The sequence below is a fragment of the Quercus lobata genome, chromosome 2 (assembly GCF_001633185.2).
Source record: "Quercus lobata isolate SW786 chromosome 2, ValleyOak3.0 Primary Assembly, whole genome shotgun sequence".
NCBI classification, from domain to species: Eukaryota; Viridiplantae; Streptophyta; class Magnoliopsida; order Fagales; family Fagaceae; genus Quercus; species Quercus lobata.
Genome location: NC_044905.1, coordinates 93380624 through 93408317, shown reverse-complemented (window position 1 = coordinate 93408317; position 27694 = coordinate 93380624). Strand labels below are relative to the sequence as shown.

General features: G+C 32.0%; 2 protein-coding genes across 3 annotated transcripts; both read right to left on the bottom strand.

Moving 5' to 3' along the window:
• Positions 1 to 545: 545 nt before the first annotated feature.
• On the bottom strand, positions 546 to 12257 carry LOC115973860 (serine carboxypeptidase 24-like). Its single transcript, XM_031094099.1, has 10 exons — positions 12228 to 12257; positions 4876 to 5164; positions 3371 to 3478; positions 3190 to 3285; positions 3005 to 3097; positions 2807 to 2892; positions 2321 to 2724; positions 1987 to 2094; positions 835 to 940; positions 546 to 704 (listed from the first exon to the last, which is right to left on the bottom strand). Exons 1-10 carry the CDS (start codon positions 12255 to 12257, stop codon positions 546 to 548), a joined length of 1479 nt encoding a protein of 492 aa, XP_030949959.1.
• Positions 12258 to 12542: 285 nt separating this feature from the next.
• On the bottom strand, positions 12543 to 20306 carry LOC115977266 (serine carboxypeptidase 24). Of its 2 annotated transcripts, XM_031099027.1 has the most exons (9): positions 19806 to 20306; positions 16530 to 16637; positions 16067 to 16162; positions 15881 to 15973; positions 15699 to 15784; positions 15224 to 15624; positions 14934 to 15029; positions 13079 to 13184; positions 12543 to 12944 (listed from the first exon to the last, which is right to left on the bottom strand). In XM_031099027.1, exons 1-9 carry the CDS (start codon positions 20077 to 20079, stop codon positions 12795 to 12797), a joined length of 1410 nt encoding a protein of 469 aa, XP_030954887.1. In that variant the 5' UTR covers positions 20080 to 20306; the 3' UTR covers positions 12543 to 12794. The 2 variants fall into 2 exon arrangements, with proteins under 2 accessions (XP_030954887.1, XP_030954889.1); XM_031099029.1 differs by lacking the exon at positions 16067 to 16162.
• Positions 20307 to 27694: the final 7388 nt, after the last annotated feature.

The following is a 27694-nucleotide window of genomic DNA, read 5'->3' as shown; positions in this document are numbered from 1 at the left end:
CATTAAATCTAATTTCATTTCCTCTCATTCCTTCCAATTTCGAAGGGAATGAAAAATTGAGATTTTAAAGGAATAGAGAGAAATGACTATTACCTCCTACCCATTCCATTCCCTCCTATTTAAACTCCCAAATAGGGGAATGAGCTTTCCATTCCCTCTATTAAAACTCCCAAATAAGGAATGAAAGAATATTCTAAAATTATTCTTTTCCACTCCATTTCATTCCCTCCTCCCAAACAAGGCCTAAGAAAAATTAAATATGCTTTTGGTCCTTAATTGAGGATTGAATTGGGTTACTCAATTGGTTTCTAAATGGCATGCAACATAGGGAAGCCATTGGTAAAAATGCCACAGTTAAGATTTTATTTATTGGATTTGTGACTTGAAATGGAGAGGATCTCGTTCCATATATAGAAACACTAATTTTGGATTTGTAATCAATACGAATCATGAAACAAGTACACTAAATTAAGTTGCGCAAAGATGATCAATTTTCTTCAGTTATAATATCCAAGTAATTTTGACAATTCCATAATTAATTTTCTTTACTGATCATATCCAGGTAATTTTGGCAATTCCTTCCCTGCCAAAAAAGATTTGAAAAGAACGAGTGCTCGCTTGGGTTGAAATTTTGGAACCTCATGGCCAGCCTCTCTCACTGTAGCAAAAGTTAACTGATCGTAGACCTCTGTCCATCCTCCTACCTATAAAGAAGTTTAATTTTCAGATCATTGTAACATTTCTATGTGAATATTTTTATCTACCTATCTATATATTTTTGTTAGTGTGTTGGAGGTTTTGATTGATTTTTGGTAAGAAATTGTGTTTAATTACCTGATCATCTGCGGTCCACGCATACCACCTAGTTTTAATGGTGAGATTGAGATGCCTGAGTGCTAGCCTAGTGGAAGTCACTGGAACCAATGAATCTGTGTCCCCACTGCATCAACATAGAAGCAATTGTCTTAAAAAATTAGATCTTTCTGGCACATTGTAATTGACTAATAGACCTATAATTTTTTTTCACCATTCATATTCATAGCAATTATGGCAAAAAGTTGTGAAAATTTTTGTGATTTTAGAGTTTTTCCAAATGTTATGGTGAAAAAGAAAAGAAATGGTGTTAAATTTTCAATAGGATGTTCTGTGAGTAGACATTGTGAAATAGATTTTCAACAAAAGGGCAAGGACAATTGGACTACGTAAGGACATTGTCCAGATCACTATCAACGATTTTCAATTGCTCAGAGACCCAGAGGCCTACAAGTTTTAGTAGAGTGCATCTTTTAGTGTGGAAACTGTGTCAAATATCAGGTCGGAGAAGATGATTTAATGGGCCATAACCTAGTACAAATAGTTTTACAGAGCGCATGTTATTGAATCAAAAAGCAGGTTAGAGAATTGTTCTTCTTCTTTTGTGGGTCGTGTCGAAATTTTATTCACATAGCTTCTCTTAAATGTAGTCTTTTTGTTCATTGTTGTAGCGTCTCCATGTTGTCTTGTCACTTGTAGTTGTAAGTTGTCCAATCCAGGTCACCGGCCAAAAATAACTTACAGTAAGTACCAAGGTACAAACTTTGATCTCTGGCGACAATTTAGAGCACAAAACCCAAGAAAATTCTGATGGAGAAGCTCCCCAATAGAACCTTAAACATGTGAACCAGAAGACAAACAACTTGCCCTTCCCGTGTACTTCCAAGGAACACTATTTACACTAGCCAAAAATACTTTGGGGAAATCATATTTTTCTATTGTAGTTTTCGAGGAGGGGAAAAAAAACTGAGACAACGGCGAAATCTTTGCTAAGTTTTATTAGTCCCTCATGCATTGTGATTAATAATTTATTTATTCATATCTGTTTATAAAGCTTCAAAGGTTAGGGTACAAATATTGTAATGTATATTAATATAAGTAATGTTAGTATAAAAGCGATATTACTTTAATTAATTATAAAAATTGTTATCCTTAGGATTTAAAAACTTTTACCTGAAAACCCAAATTCGTAAACCAGCATTAAACAGCCTCTTGTATGTTGGCAACATAGAAAATTCAGAATCTTTCCAAATTAGGTCTTTAGTGAGTCCGAAGTCAGCACTGCACAATAGAAAAGTATATATAGGAATCAGATGCATTCATCAAACGCTTAGGATTATGTTTTCAATTTTAGAAACAAACAAAATTAATTAGTCTTATAGCTCAACTGATATTTTCATTAACGTTTCTAATGAAGATATTCAAGTTCAAATCACTCTTTCCCAATTATCAAATTATTAAAAAGTAAATACGTAAACAAAAATTATTGACTCATTAAATAGAAAACCTGCAATCAGTCCAGTTGCGAAGAACTCCATTCACATTTGCATGCATTGCCTTTTGCACTTCCGGCCGATTATAATACTTCTTAGCATAATTTATAGTACATGGATCGTACCCAGAAAGCCTTCGGCGCAATAGAGTATTTTTGAACCTTACAGGGCTCATAGTATTGTCACCCGATGCCAAGCAAGGTGGTGTATAAATACTGGATTGATCTACATTTGCAAGCTCCTTAAGGAGATGGTACACTGGTTCAACACATGGTTGTAAGTTGTAATATTGTGACACACTGAAATTGCAATTCTTGAGAATTGATTGGTATGTTCTATCAGATATCATTGCATGGCTCCACCAATATTCCATTTTTCCAATTTCGTCATAGTACTGATCAAATAGAGCATTTCCCACCTACATAATTTGAATGAAAATTTTTAATTAGAGTTATGATTAAATTTTTTGTTCAATTTTGTGTTAATTATGTATTACTTACTATAAATCCTTTAAGGTTGAGGACGGGTTGCAAGAGTGCCTTATTATATTCTACAATTTTCTCTGCCAACTGGGGAACATAATGCCCTATAAAAAGAATGAAAAGATTAGCTTATGATTATTTAGAATTACTCATAATTGTGTAATAATAAGTTATTAGTTGTTTGTTGCATATATATATATATATATATATATATACCAGCATAGCTCTCCCCAGCAATGTAGAATTCTCGATGTTTGTATTGTGGAAATCTTGACATCCATCTAATTAGAAATACTAGGGCATCCTCAGCTGTGTCACAAAATTGTTAACGCATAGGATTCACTTTCAACATAATCTTATGGTAATCAAATAATAATAGGAAAATCATCATAATCTAGTACCGGTCCGTTTATCTCCAGTATCATTCAGATCAGACCTTGTATTTGTGTATGAAAAACCAACACCAGCAGGCGATTCAAGAAATAAAAGATTTACTTCTGTAAGCACAAAAAGTAAACACATGATAGATTTTAGCCACAGATTAACTTTCTGAATATTAATTATTTGAATAGTGGTTGTTACCTCTATTCCATGAATACTCATTGAGATAAAGAGATAAACCAGTCCTGTTAATCCTAAATGGCCCAATTTCCTCCGATGCTCCATATGCTACCGATGAACAACCTGGCCCTGCACAATTACACTATGTATAATTAATATTTAGATGATTATGTCTCAATCTTTTGTAAAGTTAAGCCATGTGGAAGGTACTTAACAAAGTAGCTTAATTTTAAGTAGCTTAATTTGAGTACAGTGTACAATTACAAGTTGGTAATGAAAGATGTGTCTTGTTAAGGAATGCACTTAGGAAAATTGTGAATAAATAATTTTAGTAAATTTTTTCCACCACTTTTATAGAAAATATAAAAACCAATCAAAAAAATTAATTACATTTTTTTTCTAATAAAAAGTTTCTAAAAATATTTCAAAACTAATTCCTTTAAAGCATTGCTAACATTTCACATGAAGGATAACAGGATATGAACTGGGTATGTAGTTGTGAATTTCACTACATAATATCCGTATAACCTTTCTTCTTTTTTATTTTTTAAAAATATTATTTATGAGTATTTGTAGCTGTGTACAACCTTTTCACAAAAATATTATTTGTGTCTCTTTAGTAATCCACATTGAAGCACCTCACCTATGAGGTTATGACCTTCCCTTTTCATTTCTAATTGTTATTATGCTCCTTCTCAAAAAATAAAAATAAAAATAAAAATAATTTTTTTTTTTAATAATTACAACGTACTGCTAACCCCACAGTTCGAACATTTCCCCCCCTAAACCTCCAAGCACTTATACATTGGGAGGTGCCAATTCAGCTATAAGGCCTTTGACAAAATAAAAAATTGTTATTATGCTATATATTTTTCTATTAATTCTGATGTCAGTCACCATTATTTAAACACAAGTAGATAGTAACAACTTTTATAGCAAGTAATGTTAGGAGGTAATAATTTTCTTAGTCATTTTTCACATATGGCAAATTATAGTAATTAGTATAATATCACTTTCATATAAATTCACTATTAATATCATCAATCACATCATATGTCAATTAAATCAATTGTGCAAAAGGTGGTGAAAATTGTTGTATTCTTCACACTTTTTTTTTTAATGTTCTTCTTTATTTTTTTTTTCTTAATCTCTATTTTTTTTTCCAAACGTAATTTGTAACTCCTTTTTTTTTTTTTTTTTAAATACTGGGACCCCAAAAGTAAATGAAAGAAACATATCATCATACCATTAGTGACTTCTGAATGCTTATTAATTCATGGCTTCTAATTTATTCTTGTCTTTGCTTCGAATGGAATGTTTTTCTGAAGTTCTACTTTTTAGGTTTTCCCAACAAAAAAAAAAAAAAATCCCCTGTAATTCATGTTTCCTATATAAATGTTTTTAAGAGTGCTACAAGATGGATACATTGTAATTCATTCCTGGTAGAGCTAGACTACCACCCTAGAATTACAGGAGAATAGTAGTCGGTGGAAATTAAAACAAAGTGAGAAAGAAGATAAACTAACCTCCATTGAGCCAAAGAACAAGAGGTTTCTTTTCAGGAAAAGCAGTGGCTTCTGTCAACCAGTAGAAGAGAGCTCGTCCAGGTTGCTCGTTGACCGTAACGTAGCCTGAAAATTGAGAAAATGTGACTGGTGGTTGTCCAGGCAGTGCTGAGATTCGATCTAGCTCTTGTTGTTTTGGCAAGCCAGCAATGGCAGTGGTGATGGTTGAAGAGAAAATGAGCAAGGACATGAAGAGAAAAAGGACTACACTTTGGAACACCATTGGACCCTCCAGCAAGCCAACTGATACCTGGATCAGAACTTAGTTAATAAGCCAGCACAGTATCATAAATGCATCACAAGAGATCTCTCGTAGGGTTACAATAATAATTATCCAGTAATCTAGAACTATAGTGACATAGTATTTTCTCTCTCACTTAATTAAGGAAGTTGCTAATTAAAATTATCCAAAAAAGGAAATATTATGTCGCTATATTTTGAGAATATTTAATGATTTTTTAGTTCACAAAAATGTGTCAACTGCCAAACCACTGGTGCTACTCTCACTCCTTTAATTGAGAAGTTAAGATAAAATGAGCTAAGTTTACATTTAATTTTATAGGCCCATTTGTTCAAAGCTTAACCATTTAATTGAGAGATTACCACAAACCAAGAATATACTAACTCATTTAATTGAGAGATTAAGGCAAACCAAGTTATTTAAGTTTGGCTTAGAAAATCCGGTTTTATAAAGGAATGTCATTTAACACATAGGGTTTGTTTGGTTGGAAATAAAAAAGTGGGAGGATAGAAAATGGGAAAGATGATGGAAAAGTAGGAAAATAGAAGAGATTTTAGTTCTTCTTATTTGTGTTTGGTTAGAGGATGACAAATTGGGGGATAGAAAATAGAATTTGTATAAATTTAATCTCGTGCCCCTATTACAAAGAAATTTTTTTATATAAAAAAAAAAAAAAGATTTATTTTGGAATAAAATAAGCAAGTCAAAAATTTAACAAATAACCCAAAAAATGAAAGAAAAAAAAAACAAAAAAGATTGGTGGGCCAACCAACCTATTCTCCTCCCCATTTTCTCTTCAATTTGGAGGGCTGTAAAGTGGTAGACTCAGGGAGAAAACAATCAAGTCCAACATTTTCTCTCCTCCCAAATCACTCCAACCAAACACCCTTTCTACCTTAAATCTCTCCTATTTTCTCTCCTCCATTTTCTATCTTCCCTATTTTCACTCCAATCAAAGTCATCAATAGTGTTATGCATTGTCTATTGGGAAATATAGTTTTGCATCACATACAACAATATGGAAGAAATAACACAAGGATCTAATTCATTCATGAGAGATAACAAACAATTTTTAATTCTACAACAAAGAATACAAAGCATACCTTAATGTGGCGATTCTAAAAAACAAAGTAGAAAATCGATCTTAGAAAACCTTCTACCTTTGCCCTAATTTCACTCGGAGCTCAAGATGTGTGGTCTCTCAATCAATTCTTTGTATTTTTTATTAAAATCATTCTAAGGATTAAGTAGTAGAGGAGGATAGTTTGGGTTGAATTAGAGGCCAACCCAGCCTCCAGGAAGTGTGGAAGAGATAAGAGAGATTAGGTAATGGTTTGGGTTATTAATTCTTCAATGATTCCATTATTGGGATCCTTGTTCCCCTTTATACAATTCATTTGTTCGCTATTTGTAACAATTCTGGTATTCCTAGTCCTAGATAACTAACTAATTCTAGTATTCCTAGCCAAGTAAGTAAGTACTTTAAATTCAGTTGCGAAATATTTGTAACCAATTCTAGTATTCCTAGCAAACTAACGAACAAACTACGTTCTCAATTCTAATATTCCCAGCTAACTAACTAACTACTTTCTCGATCACAACACATTATTACACATCAATCCATTAAACATCAGCACAGCTTTGACACATCAGTAACCTCCTAACTAAAGTACACTCATTTGTAACAGCTTCTCGCAACTAACCTCATGCTGACCTTAACAAGTTCTTTTTCTTGTGTTATGAAAAGTTTGTTTGAAGAGAGATACAAGAGAAAACTATTTTCTTTCATTTTAATCGTATGTATATTTTAACTGTCTAGGTAGCTATTTTATTTAATAAATCTTATTAAATAACCAATTGATTATTTAATTGGACTTGCCTTTTTGGACAAACGCAATTGGGTATTAATTTGTGGCTTGAGTTGGGACCAGATGGACAAATAAGGCTCTAACTCCCATAGGCTCGGGGCAACCATTAGTTCTTTGACATGCCAAAGTTACTATTAATTATATAACAAGTATCACTATAAAAATATAATTACACTCTAGGCTTTATAGTCTTCACAAATGAAACAACATATTTCATCCCCAACTAAGAACTACGTTTTATAGTTTAAAAGGAACTTGTGATTTATATCTTTTATAACTAAATCACATTGATCACATACAATACATCTCAAGAACTATATGATAATGTCCAATTAGTTCATTTACAAATAGTCTCATATAATTAAATACTTTAATTACATAAAATATGACAATAAATTGGATTTTAGGGCATAAACCCTAACATTATCTTCCAGATAAAGAAGATATAGGTCTCTAAAATTACAGTATTTGATTTAACCTTTAGGGAAATAGTGGTATTTAAATAAAGTAAGGGGTAATTTAAAGAAGTAATCAATTTTACATCTATTAACTTTTCAAATAGGAATATATTTTGTGACATTCTAAAATGGAATACAAGACAAATGAAAAAAATAATAATGTCTCACTTTTTATATTCTACTTCATACTCCATCAATTACAACTTTTCACATACTCCTTTCTCTTTCCTTATAAAATTACCAAAATTTAAAATATATAAAAAATAATAATAAAAAAAACCATGACGCATAGAAATTGTGATTGGAGTATAAAGTGAAATATAAAAAATGGGATTGAAAATTTTTGTTTATGGCCAAATTATAGACCGAAAACAAATTCTCTATCATATTTTTTGTATTCTATTTTATTTTCCTTAAATTGTAATATATCATGTGTATATTTATTTATTTTTTATAGTTATTTTATAAGAAAAGTGAAAAGAATACACGGTGATGGTGCAAAGGAAAAAAGAATCGTAAAAGTTTCAACAACAAAGGAAAACCACTTGGACTTGTAATTTATCGGAATTGGCCTGTTAATTTACTTTTATTCTTACAATTTATCTGTAATTAATTGGCTACTCTCCCATATGGTGGATTTTCCTAGAAAAACTTTTTTGTCTGGTGGATGTGACTTGGAGTTTGGTCATCCTTCCACAAATATTAAATCCCTTTTATATTGGCTTATAATGAAAGTAGTGCACCAAATTTGATTGATTGATTTTATTTTAATTATTAGTTCTGCCGGTTAAAAGACAAATTTCAAATTCTGACTTATAGCTTAATTCATGAAAATCATTTACTTGTTCCTCACAACTACGGAAAGGGCATATTCGTTATTATCCATTTTAAATTAAAGCAAAAAACATGCAATTAATTGATAATATGTTGATTGATTGGATTATGTGACATGAACATTGACCACCACAATGTAGAAGACCGGTTTCACATGATAAGGTGAGAGCCTAATACCTTCCCATCTTGTAACATAGCCTCTGATCTTAAATTAAAGATTAGTAAATCAAATACTTATCTATGTAATTTTTAATCTCTAGATTGTAACTAGGAAACAAAATCATGTAATTTACCTTAGATTGTCTATAGGATAAAATCAATGTAATTTCTTATGATCAATGTATATTTATTCTTAAATCAATAAAATGATAAATTTTTCAATTATGGTTTTCTAATTTTTACCAATAATTAAATAAATGATAACCCTATTGTAATACCCTTAATCTATGGGAAAAATGTAATTAGTCGAACCATCATTTTGAGAAACATGAACGTGAACCCACCCATTAATATGGGTTTGGCCTAAATTAATTAGGGATGGCAATTTCTGCCTAACCCGCAAGTACCAGCCCGACCCGACCCTAATGGGTCGGGTTTTACCCAGTCCGATAAAGAATAAGGTCAGGTATGGGTTAAAAAAAAAAAAAAAAAAACCCGAACCCGGACCCGACCCGGTTATTACTTAAATTACTAAAATACCCCTATATATATATATATCTCTCTCTCTCTCTCTCTCTCTCAACCCTAACACTTCAGTCTTCACTCTTCAACTCACACCTCAGACCTCACTCAACCGCCTCTCATCTCACTCGAACTCTTCTCTCACACTTTCACTCACTCTCAATCTCTCACTCACTCTCAATCATTCTCTGTGATCGCAAGGCTTTGAATTTATATCAAATCAATCGCATTTCGTTCCAATTTGAAATTGTAATTCTCTACTTTTCTTTGAATTTCTAGTTAATTTTTATCTCAATGATCATTTGTTTTTAGTGTTTTAGTGTGATTTTTTGAGGATGTCGAATCATTTTGGTTGTAATTAATTGTGATTAGATTTTCGTTAGGCCTGGCTCTGTTTGGTTACCGAGAAAGTGTGAGAAAAAAAAGGAATCGTTAGAGTTTTAATAGATTGTGTTTTCAACATTAACTCTGAGATAGATTCTTTAACTCTGTTCTATTTTTTGCTTTTTGGAATAGTTTGATTGAGTAAAATTTCCTTGAGTTTGGGGTTAATTATTCATTGCTTTGATTCAATTCTCATGTATTTTTTGGTTTTTAGTTTGATTTTGAGGTTTTTGAATCATTTTAGTTACTAAACTATGATTAGATTTTCATTAGGGCTCTGTTTAGGCTTCAACTCCTTTTTTTTTTCTTTTTTTCCGGTTGGGCCACAATTTGGGCCATGGATTGGGCCCAAATCTAGTTGGCCTAAACGGGCCTGTGGGGCCCAGCAGGGCAAGCCTAGACCCAGTAAAAAAAATCCCTTTAATAAACGAACCGCGGGTCCGGGCCCGCAAATTGGGTTTGAGTATGAAAAAACCCGACCCAAACCCAACCCGTTGCCATTCCTAAAATTAATCAATTCAAAATAGGTTGGGGGTGCAATCTCTTATAGGTAAAAGTGTCATTTCGTCTATTGTTTGGATAGGAACTTTTATTTTTATTTTTCTAAAATTAAATATTTCATTACAAAAAGCATTCATGGATTTATATGTTGTATTTATACAAACTTCAAGGGAAGGAGTGTCATTTCTTCCATAATTTTTGAAGGACGGTATCATTTCATAAAACCTTGAGGGAAGTTTATGTAGTTTGCCTATTTTATTTTTATTATAAACAGGTATAAGATTGAATTTATCACTTCATTCTTTGTCCCTTATATATTGGGGAGGAGATGGTCTTAAAAAAAAATGTAAAACGTATTCTTGTAGCAGGATCTTTCTAGTTTGGTTTGATGGCCTGGCTCAACTGGTGAAAAATTTTGGGTACGCAAATGGGAAATGTGATTCTTTCTTCATCTCTTCTTAACACCCCCTCCTCTTCTCCCTAGCGGGCTCCTTTTATTGGGGTGGGGTTTGCAAAAATTGGGATTTAACCTTGTCAATATCCTATTTTTTTTCTCTTTAAGAATAAATTTTTGGAAAAGATGTTAACTGAAAAATTGTTGAAGAGAATTTTCGGTAAAGAAGGATGTTAGGACATATGTGTTTCACTTGTTAAGAACATATGTCAATCTTTTATATAATTGGCTAATCCTTTGACAAAACGCACTTTACTTATATTTAGGTAGATCTAGGATATGTTTAATACTTCAAGAAACATGTTGTTCAAGTCTAGTATTAAAGCCATGAAGATTGGACTAAGAAACAAGTGAAGAAAAGCTATTCATTAAAGCTGGACAAATAGCTCGACACTTGCAGACAAATAGCTTGACAACCACTCAACACCTCTCGACAACTAAGCTATCTATCGAGCTCTTCAGTTGATTGTTATCAAAATTTTAACACCTCTCGATAGCTAGGTGGATCGATCGAGAAAGCTCCTGTCTCCTCGATAGCTGTATCTATCGAAGTTTAAAGCTCGACACCTCTCGATCGATCGAGGTTACAGGGATTCAGATTTCTAGATCTGATTTTCGACCCAAGCTTTTGTATTTGTGTAGGGTTTCTTTTCTCACAACCCTAGACCTATATAAGGCTTATTTTAGAGGCCGTCATATAAGATAATACAATGAGAACATATGCAAAAGGTGACCGATGCCTTATTCTCTCTAAAAGAAGCTACTACGTCTTTGCACCTTAAAGTTTTGTAACCAAGAGCTTCTTGATCTTCATTGTTGATGAAATGAAGAACTTTGCAGCCAACATCTTCTTCAAATTAGTGTGTTAGTCACGTACTAGGATCCGTGCAACAAAAAGGGTGGCATTTATATACTAAAGAGTTCAGAGGTTCTAAAGCGGTAGAAGGTTTCTGCTGTGAGTTCATCTACGGGGATTGTAGAGTCTAGGGACAAAAGTTTTTGTACTAGATCTGAAACTTCTCTTTACTATAGTGAATTGTTTTTTGAGAAGATTTCCCCCCAGGTTTTTTACTATGAAACTAGTTTATTTCATTGGTTTTCCTAAGTCATCATATTTAGTCTTATTTATTTTTTCAACTGCATGATTTTGACATGATATTGGTATTTGTTTGTTTTAACAAGTTTTATTCATAATAAATCTAATTAACAACTTGGATTTAAAACTTGTTAATTCTATCAACCGGGGTCTAAATTTTCCAACAAAGGAAAAGAAAGGAAAAACTAGTAAAATGTATATGATTACGAACCAAGACAGGAATACTTGCTTGTACCATACAACCTTGAATCCAGCAATGTACTTTTCAAATTAATAAGTAGAGATCTTTGAAATTAGTGTGCATCTAATTTACCTATACATGTCTTCCTAAAAGTGTAAAGGATGTCTTTTCCTTTATTCGGTTAGATTTGTTGTAGAAATTTCCATTCATTGTGAAAGGCTTTTAAAAAAAAATCAAATATAATATGTGAAATGGCTTTTAAAAAAAAATCAAATATGCCTTTGGTCCTTTTTTTTTTTTTTTTGAATCAACGTAAGCTTTTTATTCAAGAAAGAAACAAAAGAAAGAAACTGTAGTGGAGCATCCTCCATCTAGGCACTATAATCTAAAACATTTAAAACAAAAAGACTAAAACATGAGCAACCATATTACCCTCTCTCTTAACATGAGAGTAATGTAATTTACTAAAACATCTCGCCAAAACCACTCCAAACCCTGATTTTTGCTCCCAACTGAATAGTGCATCCTGAGATTGACCTTAACCATGTCCAAGATAGGAGCTCTCCAATGAACTCGGACCGGTGTGGACTGTGGTTGGGGAGGTTGCTACACTACCTGGAATTCCCGTAGAAGTTCGTTGGCCATGTTTGCGAGTTGATTTGGAATGCAACAAGGTTGGTTATAGTTCTGACTCAATTCTGCTGTGTCCCTATTATCCAAACCATGACTGAGAACGACTCTTTCTTCTGTTTGGTCCTTAATTAAGGATTGACATTGTATTACTAAATTGGTATCTAAATGACATACAACATTGGGAAGCCATTGGTAAAAATGCCACGGTTTATCCTCTCAATCTTAAATATAGTTAAGACTTTATTTATTGGACTTGTAATTGAAATTGAGATGATCTTGTTCCATGTATAGAGGCAGTAATTTTGGATTTGCAATATATCATAAATCCAAATCATGAAATGAAACCATTTGAAATGGAGAGGCCTCCTGGGAATACAGATTAAGCAAATTATGGCGAATTAAATACATGTCATGAAATTATTAATGCTAGTTTTCAATGAATGGTTCCTATTCTAGCCAGTTCAGCCAACATTATATGGAATTTCATGCTACTTGAAACAATTACACTTTAACAAGTTGCTCAAATAGTTATCATCTCCAAGTAATTTGTCAAGAATAAGATTTTGGCAATTCCTTCCCTGTCAAAAAAGATTTGAAAAGAATAAATGCTCGCTTGGGTTGAAATAGTGGAACCTCGTGGCCAGCCCCTCTCACTGAAGCAAAAGTTAGCCCATTGTACACCTCTGTCCATCCTCCTACCTATAAATGAAAATTTAATTTCCAAATTATTGTAACATTTCTTTGTGAATATTTTTATCTACCTATCTATATATTTTTGTTAGTGAGTTGGAGCTTCTGATTGATTTTTGGTATGAAATTGTGTGTTTGCTTACCTGATCACCTGCGTACCATGGATACCACCGAGTTTTAACAGTGAGATTGAGATGGTTGAGGGAGAACCTAGTGGCAGTCACTGGAACCACTGCATCTGTGTCCCCACTGCATCAACATATATAGAAGCAATTGCCTTAAAAAATTTGATCTCTCTCTTTTTTTGTACTTCTTACTTTTCAAATCAGAAGCAATTGCATCTACACCAGTCTAATATTTAATTTTAATCTATATCACCACATAATCTCTCACGTAGCCAAAGCTTCAGAATATTTATATTGCTTAGGTGTTTGTTTCGACATGGAATTGTGTGTCTATAAACAAAATTAAATTATCAATAATGCATGGGAGGCAAACACAGAGGATCATAACATGCATGCAAGATTTGAAAGATAAAATTTAAAAAAAAAAAAAAAAATTGCATGCAAGAGCCACATATAGACTATAGAGTGGTGGCAATATAAACAATTCTCTCAAAGCATTCAATCTCAAGTTGATCAAAATTTGAAGTTTGGTACAACAAGAAATCTACAAGGAAGATGGCAGCTAGGGAAGTAGGCAAGGGCAAGCCTAAGGTTATGGTCATTAGCCACATATCAGGGCCTTTCAAATAAAGAGATGAAATCTACCCTACAGTGAAGGAATTGATGACTTCAACGGAAGAACTTCTACCGACACTAATGTTACGGTCAAAAAGAAAAGAAATGGTGTTAAATGCTGATTGATGACTCCAGTCAGAACAGAGTCTCATCAAGCACAGTTTAACACTACTCAACATTCAAATCAATCCACTGGGAATGTCATGTGACTAGACATTGTGAAATTGATGTCAAACAAAAGGGTAAGGACTGTTGGACTAAGGATATTGTCCAAACTATCAATGACTTTCAATTGCTCAGAGCCTCAGACGCCACCAAGTACTCACCGAGTGTTTCTTTGTGAGTGGATTGGAAACCATAAAAATTATAATTTATTTTATTAATTTATTTTTATTATTATTCATTAGTTTTACTATATTTTTTATATTATTTATAAATTTTATTGTATTATTTTAATTAATTTTTATTTTTATTTATAATAATAAATTTTTAATTTTAGTAAAATAAACAGTATTAAATAGATCCCGAATATCAAGTTTGAAGAAAATGATTTATAATTGGCCATAACCTTGTACAGATAGTCTCACAGTGCACATGTTATTGAATCAAAAAGCAGGTTAAAGAACTGTTCTTTTTCTTTGTTGGGTCGTGTTGAAACTTTATATTCACATAGGTTTTCTAAAATATAAATAGTCTTTTTGTTCATTGTCGTTGTGTCTCAATATTGTCTTGTCACTTGTGGCTGTACATAGCCAAATCCAAGACACCGGCCAAAAATTACTTTCCCCGTGTGCAAGTACAAAATTTGATCTGTGACAATTTAGTGCACATAACCCAAGAAAATTCTACATCAAGATTGTATTTTTTTTTTTTACCAAATTATGATGTGGAAGCCCCCAATAGAACATTAGAGTTAAAACATGTGGACTAGTAGACAACAAACAAATTGCCCTTCCCGTGAACTTCCAAGAAACACTATTTACACTAGCCAAAAATACTTTAGGGAAATCATATTTCTATACTAGTTTTCAGGAGGGAGGGGGGAGGGGGAAGTAAAGACAGTGGTAATTTTGCTAAGTTTTATAATTTCTCATACATTGTGAACAGATAAGTTATTTACTCATATCTATTTATAAAAACTTCAAACTTTAGGAAACAAATATTGTAATTGGTGTTAATATAAGTGATGCTAGTATAAAATCGATTGATATTACTACAGTTATAAAAAATGTTATCCCTTGAATTTAAAAAATTTTACCTGAAAACCCATATTCTTAAACCAGCTGCAATCAGCTTCTTGTATGTCGGTAACATAGAAAATTCAGAATCATTCCAACTTTTGATGAGAACGTCACTGCACAATAGAAAAGTATATATATGAATTAGATGCATTTATCATATGCGGCTAGGCTTATGTTTTGTAACTCAACTAACATTTTTTAGTAATTCTAACAAAAATATCTATGTTCAATTTCCTTTCTCCTGATTATCGGGATATTAAAATGTAAACAAATAAAAAAAAAAGTATTGAGTCATTAAATAGAAAACCTGCAAGCAGTCCATTTGTAAGGAATTCTAGTAACATTTGCATGCATTGCCTTTTGCACTTCCGGGCGATTATAATACTTCTCTGCATAATTCTCAATACATGGATCATACCCAGAAATCCTTCGATGCAATAGAGTATTTTTGAGCCTTATAGACCTCATAGTGTTATTATGCAATGCAATGCAAGATGGTGTATAAATACTGTATTGATCTATGTTTCCAAGCTCATTGTTCACGGCATAGCTCACTGTATCATCACATTGCTGTGATGATTGTACCCCTTTGAAATTGCAATTCTTGAGAATTGATCGATAGCTTGTATCAGATATCATTGAATGGCTCCACCAATATGTCACAGTTCCAATGTTGTCATAGTAGCTATCAGTTACAGCATTTCCCACCTACATAATTTGATTGAAAATTTTTAATTCAAGTTACTCAGTATTCAAATTTGTGTTAATTATGTATTACTTACTATAAATCCTTTAAGGTTGAAGATGGGTCGCAAGAGTGCCTTATTATATTCAACAATTTTCTTTGCCAACTGGGGAACATAATGCCCTATAAAAAGGATGAACAAATTAGGTTATAATTATTTAGAATTCCTCATAATTATGTAATAATAAGTTACTAGTTGCTTGTTGCTTCTATATATACCAGCATAGCTCTCCCCAGCGATGTAGAATTCTCGATGCTTGTATTGTGGAAATCTTGACATCCATCTAATTAGAAATGCTAGAGCATCTTGAGCTGTGTCACAAAATTGGTAATGCATAGGATTTACTTACAAAATAATTTTATGGTAATAAAATAATAATAATAAAAATCATCATAATCTAATACCGGTCCGTTTATCTCCAGAATCATTAAGATCAGAGCTTGTATTTGTGTATGAAAAACCAACACCAGCAGGCGATTCAAGAAATAAAATATTTGCTTCTGTAAGTACAAAAAGTAAACCCATGATAAATTTTAGCCACAAAATTAGCAAATATAAAGGTTTACCAACTTGCTAGTAGCTTTCATAACTTGCATCTACTTCTTTTTTTTCTTTTTTCTTTTTTAAATCATAAATTAATGGCATGGTCATGGTGCCATTACAATTCGTTTCTTTGCATGGAGTAGTTTAATTTGGTAGAGCAGAATTTGTTAATCATTTGAATGACAGACTATAAAAATTGTGTGCAATTTATGACCCATGTGATATGAGGATTGTGTCATGCAAATATGTTATATTGTTCACAATATAATTGCATTCATTAAAAGAACCAAATTGAATATTAATTATTTGAATAGTGGTTATTACCTCTATTCCAGGAATACTTATTGAGATAAAGAGATAAACCGGTCCTGTTAATCCTAAATGGCCCGATTTCCTCCGATGCTCCATATGCTACCGATGAACAACCTGGCCCTGCACAATTACACAATGTATAAATTATTAATTAGATAGTTCTGGTCATTCTTTTGAGAAATTAAGCCATGTGGTTGTGGAAGGCACACTTTTTTTTTTTTTTTTTTTTTTTTGACTTTTTTTTTTTTTTTTTTTTTTTGGGTTAAGAAATATAGAGTAGAGATTGATTTTAGCTTTTAGTGCAGCTGTTATCTGGTAAGTAGCTTAATTTTAGTGCAGTCACAGGTTAGTAATGAAATCTAGATCTTATTAACGGACGTTTTTAGGACAATTATTAATAAACCATTTTAGAAATGTTTTGACACAACTTTTATGGGAATTATAAAAAGTTGTAAAAAATTAAGATTATTTTAAAAATATATTTTTTATTTTATTTTATTGTTAACTTTTCTCATGAAAGGATAGTAAAATACGTAATGGGTAACGTACTATGTAGATATGAATTAATTTCACTGCATAATATCCGAACAACTTTTCTACTATTTTTATAATAAAAAAATATTTATAAGAAAAAATTTAGTTACAAAATTAGTTGTAACCTAAGACTATAATCTTACTTAATATTTTTTTATTGAAAGTGAATTTTGACAAATTCATAATTGAATTACATTTTCTTCTTATACCCTTCATATTTGCGAACTTTTGAGAAAATTAAAGATCGATAGTTATGTTATCAATAAATTGTTTAAATTACAAGTTTTTGTAGTTTAAAATTATAAATAAAATATAATCTTATAGATCATATAGTAAATAATATTCGATTAGCACAAAATTTGATATATATATATATATTAAAAGCGTAAAGAACATACAATCCAACGATTAAATTTTTGAAATATGTAATAATATTAATAATATTGAGTAAAACTATATACTTAAGTTATAATTAATTTTGTAACTAACTTTGTCCTTATTTATAGATATTTATAATTATGTACAACCTTTTGACAAACATATTAGGTGTGTCTCTTTTGTAATCGACATTGAGGCACCTATGAGGCTATAACCTACCATTTTCATTAATAATTAATTGTTATTATATATATATTTATATTTTATATTAATTAATGTAATTCTGGTGTCGGTCTCCATTATTTAAACACGATTAGATAGTGACGTTTTATTGTTAGTGATGTTGGTTTCAATTATTTAAACACAAGTGGATAGCAACACACCCTTTCCCTCTTTCTTAATATATGTGTATTTGTTTCACAAAAAAAAATAATAAGTTATTGTTTCATATGGTTTAAGAGAATATGTTATGTATAGTATAATTTGTCACATCCTCTCTTAAAAATTACTATGACTTTTGAGTGGAGTTGTGATGTGTTTTTGCATTAAAACCCATTTCCCTCTTTTTTGTGTAAGTTTGTTTGTATTTATTTCTAAAAATAAAGGATAATTGTCTCATATTATTTAAGAAAGTGTGTTGTGTGTAGTATAACTTACCCTGTCTTTCCTGTTTGTTTCTTAAAAAAAAAAAAAAAGCAACACATTTAATAGTAACCAAACATCATTTTTACATAAATTTATTATTAACATCATCAATCACATCATATGTCACTTCCAATAATTGTGGAAAAGATAGTAAAAATTGTTGGGTTCTTTAGATCTCCTTTTTATTGGGTTATTATGAAAAACTAATGAAACTTTTTGACAACTGTTTTAAATTTTTATAAAAAAATAAATTAATTAAATGGATGATTAATATATGCTTGACTCATTTTTGTTTTATTGTTCTTTCTTTCTATTTTCCTAAACTCTAAAATGCTTTCCAAACGTAATTTTTAACTCCTTGTTTTGATTTTTTTTTTTTTCCAATTCTAAGTCCCCCCCCCCCCCCCAAAAAAAAAAAAAAAAAAACACATCATCATCACCATTTGTGACTTCTGAATGCGCGTGCTTCAAAGATGGAGAAGTACACACTGTCTGATTGTGGATATGTGTGTGTGTGTGTAAGAGAGAGAAGCATCTTTCTTCCGGGACAAAATGGAAAAGTTGGATCACTTTGTAGTGACATTTGGCGTTTTCTTAAATCCCCCACACTCATAGACACAAACAAAAGAAAGTGATGAAAAAATATGTGATATCTGCGCATAGCATTTTTGAGGTAAAAGATTGTTCCAAAGTGGGAATAAAAGTCAGTTTTGGAAGGAATAAACCCTAAAAATGGAGAGAGAAAGACAGAGAGAGATCACGAGGACCCATGTGGGTGCATTTTTTCTTCTTGCTGGTACATTTTGTACATTACAGAGAACCAGTTGTTCTCACTTTAATTATTTTTTGAGTGAGTTCTCACTTTAATTATATATTACTTCCAAAGCCCATGTTGATGTTGGCGTATACTAGCCTTGGTTAGAACCTACTTGCTAATGTGCTCTTGTGGTACTAGATTTTTTTTTTTTTTTTGGTGGTAGATAGCTCTTTTAAAGTGAGGGGTATGTGAGAAATTGTGAAGTAATGGATACAGTGGGACCCGTGTGGCAGGGACGCATGCAAGATGTAGGTAAATTGGTTGGTCAAGAACGGTTAATGACGAATTTATTGTGGTCAAGAAGAGTAGTTTGCTCAATCATTTTTGGCATTATGAAAGTTTTCATCATGAATCACAGTTACATTCAAAAGTGATAAGAAGAAGAAAAAAACAATTCATTTGCTTAACTAATTTCCTGTAGAGTAATTAATTCATGGCCTCTCATTAATTCTTGTCCTTGCATTCCTTACATCATTTATGTTTATTTTGGCGAAATCAATGTCTAATGGTTTAGGCAAGTGTCGAACGGACTGTTTTTTTGAAGTTCTACTCTTTTAAGTATTCCAAAAAAAAAGAAGTAAAAGACCTTGTAATTCATGTTTCCCATATAAATTTTGTTATGCTATAAGATGGATATATATATTGTTTTCATTCCTAATAGAGCTAGACTATGTTAAAGGATTCAAATACAAGAGATAGAGATAATGAGGTATCTAGCAACCACATCAAATAGAAATCCTTAAAGTCCGTAGAAGTCTATCCTTATCTTAGTGATAAGCATAATCAGCCTCTATCACATTTGGTAAGGCAGAACACTATTTCATAACTGCTATTTTACATACTATCACCCTAGAATTTCAAGAGAATAGTAGTCGGTGGAAATTAAAACAAAGCGAGAAAGAAGCTAAACTAACCTCCATTGAGCCAAAGAACAAGAGGTTTCTTTTCAGGAAAAGAAGTGGCTTCAGTCAACCAGTAGAAGAGAGCTCGTCCATGTTGCTTGTTGACCGTAATGTAGCCAGAAAATTGAGAAAATGTGACTGGTGGTTGTCCAGGCAGTGCTGAAATTCGATCTAGCTCTTGTTGTTTTGGCAAGGCAGCAATGGCAGTGGTGATGGTTGAAGAGAAAAAGAGTAAGGACATGAAGAGATTAAGGACTACATTTTGGAACACCATTGGACCTTCCATAATGGGTTTAGTCCTCCCTCTCTCTGTCTCTCTGTCTCTCTCTCTCTCGGAAAGGTCAAAGAGCTAGTATCTATATATGTATTTAAGGGTATATATTGGTGCATAGAACCGAGTGAATAAATTGATGCCTCAATTATAGGTTAGTAGGGCTCGCATTCCAGTCTGATGTTGCTGCATTACTACACGATTGCAAGTTGTGCTCCTCTGTGGACCTTCTCTTCTCACTCTCTCTCCAGAGAGAGACGGTAGCTGGTCCTACAAGCCAACTGAAACCTGGATCAGAACTTAGTTAATTAGCCAGCAGTATCGATCATAAATGCATCACAAGAGATCTCTCACTGAGGGCTACAATAATAATTATCTTTATCCAGTAATATGGAACTATAGTGATGTACAGTCGTATTTTTCATTTCACGTAATTATGGATGTTGCTAATTAAATTCACAAAAGAATAAAATATTACATTGCTCTATTTTTAGAATATCTAATAATTATCAATTTACAAATATAATGTATCAACTGTCAAGCCACTGGTGCTACTCTCACTCATTTAATTAAAAGGTTGAAATAAAATAAAGAAAATTTCATTTAATTTTATAGGTCCATTTGTTTAAAGTTTAACCAAGTTTTAGGATGATATATACTGACTTATTTAATGGAGAAGTTGAGTCAAACCAAGTTATTTAAGTTTGGCTTGAGAATCTCTCTCTCTCTCTCTCTCTCTCTCTCTCTCTGTGGTGGTCCTAAGCAAATAGAGAGAAGGCTGGCAAAGGTGAAGTTGATGTGGGGTTGCAACTCTTGTGAACTCTATCGGCTCGTGTCTTTGATCCTTTGGATATGGAATAAGACAAAAGATGTTGGAAGTCGGAACAAAGAGTGCTCATTATTCATGATCCTATATGGTGGGGCTGATTCTTATAAATATGGTGCAAGTCAAATTGTCAAATTCCACTAGATTTTTTTAATTTTGTTTCCGGATGAAAAAAAAAAAAAAAAAAAATTATGAGGCCATCTTATATAGCCCCTTTTACAAGTCACAACGTAGGGATCTCCCAAGTGTATAGGACCCAACAAATCTGAGAAGAACGTTGTAGAAGACGATCTCATGAGATATTTTCTCAAAAGGAAGAGGCTGGAGAAGCAAAGGAAAAGAGAAGGATGATAAAAAAATCTTTCATTTTTTTATTGGAAGGAAAGGGAGAAAGAAATAAGTAAAAGGATTATCTTTTTCCTTGAGTCTACGATTTTGATTCTTCAAATTTTAAAAAGAAATGGAATGATAAAGAGAGAAAAAGACCATATTCCCTCTGACTTATATTGTTATTCATGCTTAGAAAATCCAGTTTTATAAAGGAATGTCATTTAACACATAAGATTCGTTTGATTAGAGAATGGAAAAGTTGGAGAATAGAAAATAAAAAAGATATGAATAAGTGGAGAGATAAAAAAGATTTTATTTTTCTTTATTTGTATTTGGTTGGAGGATGGAAAAGTGGAGAGATAAAAAATAAAGTTTGCATAAATTTACTCTCATGCCTCTATAACATAAATTTTTTAATATAAATATTTTATAAAGGAAAAAAAAGTGTTGTTTTGGAATAAAATAAGCAAGTCAAACATTTAACAAATCACCCATAAAATGGGAAAAAGAAGAGTTAACATTGACTTTAGTTTGGAGTAGGAGAATGGGTAGATGAGTAATTTCCACCCAACCTTTTCTCCTACCCATTTTTTCTCCAATTTAGGGAGCTAAAAAGTGGTGAGCTTGGGGAGAAAAAAAGCCAAACCCCACAATTTTCTCTCTCCCAAAATTAACCCAACAAACACCCCTCCCACCCAAAATCTCTCCTATTTTCTCTCCTCCATTTTCTATCCTCCATGTTTTTTTCTCAAACCAAACGCACCAATGGTCTTATGCATTGACTATTGAAAAATATAGTTTTGTATTACATACAAAAGAATGCAATGGAAGCAACACAAAGATCTTCTTTCAAGATAGATAACATACAATCTTGAATTCTAAAACAAATAATAGAAAGCATACCTTGATTTAGTGATTCTAAAAAACACATTCACCCTAATTCCACATGATGCCCAAGATGTATAAATAGAATACAATACAAATGAATAAAAGTCCTATGTTTCACTTTTTGTATTCTATTTTATATTCCACCAAGTACAACTTCCCACATACTCCTTTTTCTTTCTTTATAAATTAACAAAAACTTAAAATAGAGAAAAAATTAGGACACTTTGGAACTGTGATTGGTGAAGTATAAAGTAGAATAAAAAAATGGGATAAAGAATTTTTGTTTAAGACCAAAATATAGAACAAAAAAAAAATTATATTTTATGTTCCATCAATTGCAATATATAATGTGTTTATTTATTTCATGGTTATTTTATAATGAAAGTGAAAAGAATAGACAGTGATGGCATAAAAATCTCAACAAAAAAGGAAAACCACTTGGATTTTTTTGAAATTGGCTTGTTAATTTACTTTTATTCTAAAAAATTATCTGTAATCAATTGGCTAATCTCACATGTCCTAGAAAAACTTGTTTGTCTAGTGGATGTGATTTGGAGTTAGGTCATCCTTCCACAAATATTAAATATCTTTCGTATTGATGAAAGTAGTTCACCAAATTTGATTGATATTTTTTTGAGAAAGTTTTAATCTATGACGTCCACTCTTAATGATAATTCTTAATCTATTTTAATTATTAAATCTGCAGGTTGAAAGACAAATTTCAAATTTTGTCTCAACTCACCTCATGAAAATCATTTAGCTTTTCCTCATTTTGCCATCACAAATATATTAATATTTGACGAGTTATTGTCAATGGAAGAGATTTAAACCTTTGAAAAAGCTAGTTTTTACGATGGCTTTTTGTAGTCATTGAAAAAGTTTTGTCGCAAATAACAATCTTTTTTGTAGTGGGTATATTCATTATTAATCATTTTGCAATGATTATTAGATGACTTATGAGTGACCTTGAATTAGTATGCTAACGTACAATTTGATTAATTGAACTTGACAAATGAAAAAGGATTACGAGATGACTAATGAGTGACCTTGAATTAGATGCATGTACAATTTTATTGAACTTGACAAATGAGCGTAAGTCTAAAGTGTTGAATATAAAAATGAGTGGAAGTCATAAGAAAAAATAAAGATGTTAATGAATTGATATTTAGATTTAAACTTTTAGTTTAACTTTTGGGGTTTAAGTTTCTGTCCAGTGCAGCAATGCTCTACACACAATATGATGCGCTCACGTGACTAGTTTTTGTTTGGATCTTATTTGCATTATCTTTTTTGAAGCTTTTATGATAGCAACAAGTTTTGTTGAAAATATTGTCTTCTATTCTTAGTAAATTAGAGAATTTTTTTCATGGGACTGTGGTTGTGTTGGGCATTCGTTTTTGTTTCCAGATTGTATTATTGTCTGGCTAAATTTTGCTTGTAATTTTCTCAAAGGCACTATGTTCCCTACAGCACATACTACTAGTAAATATTTTATCAACAATAATATTTCTGATGTTTTCTTTACACTCTCTCTCTCTCTCTCTCTCTCTCACAGTCTCTCACACACACACACATATATATATATATATACACATCAAACTTAATTTCCGTTTCAAAAAAAAAAAAAAAATGATATATTTAATATATCCTTACCACATCATCAGATACTTTGCTTGGTTGTTAAATTTAATTTAGTCAAAGACTCAAAATCGATGGGTCCTCCTTCGATTTCCCTTCCCCATATATGATCTCTTTTTAATTGTCTCATAGCAGCACTTGCTGACCATTCTACTTCAGCACCACATGCATGCATTGACAATGTATATGGGGTTTTAATTATACTCAAATAGTACCATACCCAGAAACCAGTCTGGCCTAATTATGCTCACTCGTTTTGTAAAACTCTTACTATTTAAATGAGATCTCTGAGCATTCCAAGGTGTTGTTTTTTCACTCCTACTCAATTTTTTTTTTTCACTGGATAACACAATACTCATGTGCATGCAATCGTGCAAAACCTATCTGTACCATGAGGAACATCACTGTCCGGGAAGCTTCTCCTTCATTCTTTATTCTAAAGAAGATGAGTATGTTTCCATCACCAAAAGCTGCATTGAGTTGTGGTGCAGTGGTGCCATCAAGGTCAAAGTTCAAAATATGAACAAATAACTAATAAGACAAAAATAAGTATTAAAAGTTTGATTTGTGACTCATATAATAGAGTGCGCTAACTGGATAAGATCAAAATCTTTTCCTTAGAGTCAAATGTTACAATTTTTCCCATATCAACATTAATTGGAGGAATTAGAGAAGTTGGTGGTGATAATATCTCAGTTTAGGAAAGAGATTAGAATATTTGTTTGTTTTGGTGTAAAATATTTTTTGATAAATGTTTTTTCATTTTTAATTTTTTTTTTTTTTTTTTTTTTTTTTTGTAGGTAATGTGATCAAACTTGTAAAATATTTTCCATTGACCATAAAATCTTTATAAAAAGTTGTAAAACCTTTAAAATTTTCCTAAAATATTTTACAAAAACACACAGTGATGTTTCATCACTCCATTTGGTGGCTAGGTCACTAGTCCAGTGGACTAGGCAACTAGTGGCTAGAGTTGTCGCTCTGATGGTCGATGCTGACAATCCATTTCGGTGACCAGTGCTACAAGTCATGTGATAGAAGCTGTCATTTTAGCAATCGGTGTTAGTCGTTTGGTGGCCAAAGCCACCACTCATACTACCGATGTTGGCAATCCAATCATCAGAAAAATTGTTTCGACAACAAGTGTCAGAAGTTCGATAATCGAAGCTATCGATGAGAGTGCTCCGGTCACCAAAGACACCACTTCAGCTGCAATCATTGATAGTCCAGTTGCCGATTCTGGTGGCCTATTTCGATCCAGTGACTCCAATGGCTAAGTCACCAGTTTTTGTGATTTAATTGCTTGAAAATTTTTACTTGTAATACAAAATATCTGAAAAAATTTTACATGTAAAATTTTTTACTTATAAATTTTTTTACGTTTAATAATATTTTACTTCAAAACAAACAGCGTTTAATGGATTATTATTACAAATATTAGTTTCATATGATGGGCATGATCTTAGCCATCGAGGCACTATGTCTCAATGGCTACAAGACTGGTAAACGTCAGTTTGTAGTGCTATTCTATCTTTTTATCAATAAGAATGTAAATATTTACATTCGTTAGTTTATAAAGTATAATTTTTTATAGAAAAAATATTATAATTTATAAATGATCATCATATACACGAGCGTATTCACAAGCATGTTATTATATTTAAGGTTAATGTAGGGGTAAAATTCCCAAAGTCAACAGTGGGCCTTAAGCCCCGCACGAAGCCCAACCATGACCCAAAGGGAAAAGGGGGATCAAAAGACTTCTGGCCCAATCCTGTTGAGCCCAGTTTATTTTAAAAGACATCCGAGGAGGAATGTCTCCTCGAACACACAAATATGGGCCCAATGTACGCCCCCTACACAGTGAAGAACCATCTCAGAAAAACGTGGGTAGTAAGATGAGCCTCACACAGTAGGAAAGCGGAAAATGTAAGACGTCCAGGGAGAAGCCACAACTGCCGCATTAAATGTAAGGAAGCTACTTTTTCAGCCGCATTAATGTGGAGAAGACAGGCGAACAGTGTTACATTGGCCAGTGCAACTCACAGAAAGATAAGGTGGATGTCCGATAGGACAGGCACTCAAGTGAAGGTCCAGATGGTTAATAAGTGTAAAGTCCTTATTAATTTAAGGAGGCTATATAAGAGTAGGAAATCCCCATGAAGAGGGGATGGGAGGATTGAGAGAAAAAGAGAGAGAGGTTAAAGAATTCTGTAGTCTTTAACCAGAGCAAGAGGTGCACTTATACGTCTCCTCGAACCGGTATCCTGTAAGCTTAAATGAAATATTCTCACGTTCAGACTGTTGCATGGCATACAACTAACTAACATTTCACTTCGTCCAGCCCTAGTTCTGTAACCCGCTCTCTACAAATTCATTGTCTAAGAATTTTTGAGCCAGAACCACTTACTTGTTGGACCTGGGCCCCAAAAACCGCCCCTACAGTTAATTTATTTAATGATTGTGCCCGTTAATAATGATTTATTGTGGAGTTCACTTAATAAAAAATTGGTATAAATAGATAAGATAGCTGAAAATATTACTAAAATAACATATGAAACTCGAAAGGTTAACATTATTAGCTCTATACCCTATAAAATTGGTGAAAATTTTGACCAAAAAAAAAATTTGACGTAAAACTATTTTTTAACGGGTAACTTATTTATCCACGTTGAGAAGTTAGGAGATAAACATGAGAAGACAGAAGAAGGTTGTTGTTGTTGTCCTCAAGTCGGTAGAAAATTTAATTATTATCAAATCAAACTAACTAACAACATTTGTAGGGCACATATATCGAGTTTTTTTTTATTTTAATATTGCCAAATTGTTTTTATGTGAGATTTTACTATCATACTTTTACACAACTTATTAATTTCTTAAACAAAAAATAACTAATTCTCAAAAAAAAATAAACAAAAAATAACTTAACGAATAAGTTCATATAATTATAAACACGTTCGCAATATTATTTTGGCGTAAATAAATATCTGTCCGATTGTTCCATCAAAATGAAAGACGCATATTTATATTCGAGTGCTCGTTTGGATAGCACTTATTAGTGCTGCGTTTACGTTTCCTTAGTTTTTTTTTTTTCTTTTCAGCCGCAATGGTTGACTTGTTCTTTTGTGAGCAGTACATTTATGCACTGTTCACGAGTCCCATAAATTCCACTTTTTATTAGTTTTTTTCATTAAAAATGGGTCTTACAATACTATTCATACATTTAAAAATTATTTTGCTACAGTATTTTCAGTTTTTAGTTTCAGCAAAATAAGTTCTATCCAAACATACCCTTAATAATAAATGATATTGAGAAGTCGGTGGGATATTTTGATAAAATTATAACCAAATCAATCATAAAACAGCCTCTCAAATCTCAATAAATTAATGTAATCCTATAAAGAATTGCACATCTCTTTGGTTTGACGTGTGTGATATTGATATACTAATAACACCTGGTCAACAAATACCTTTGACCCGGAAATGAGGAACCAAATGCGAACTTAAATGATAAACATCTTATTAAAATAAAATAATATGATAACATCAATGACGGGTGACAACAAAAACGCGTCTATTTGGGTGAATAAAGTAAGAAAAAATAACTTTCAAGAGGACAGCCAAGATGGGACTAGGGCATTTATGGCACCAACCTAACCTAACCTAACTTAAGGGTTGCTTTTTCTTTCATGGGTTGATGGCAGTGATGGAACAAAAGATCTCATTTTTTTTTAGAACGGATTATGGAAGAAAAAAAAAAGAAAAAACAAAAACAATAATATGAATTGTGTGGAATTTAAGTTTAGAAAATTTTGATGATAAATTTTTAGTTTTATTTAAATTAAATAGTTGTTAAATGTTATTTTTTAATTTGAGAAAATATATCATAACAAATAATATAAAAATAATTTACCAATTGGTTGTTTTTAAAATGCTAATAATAGACTT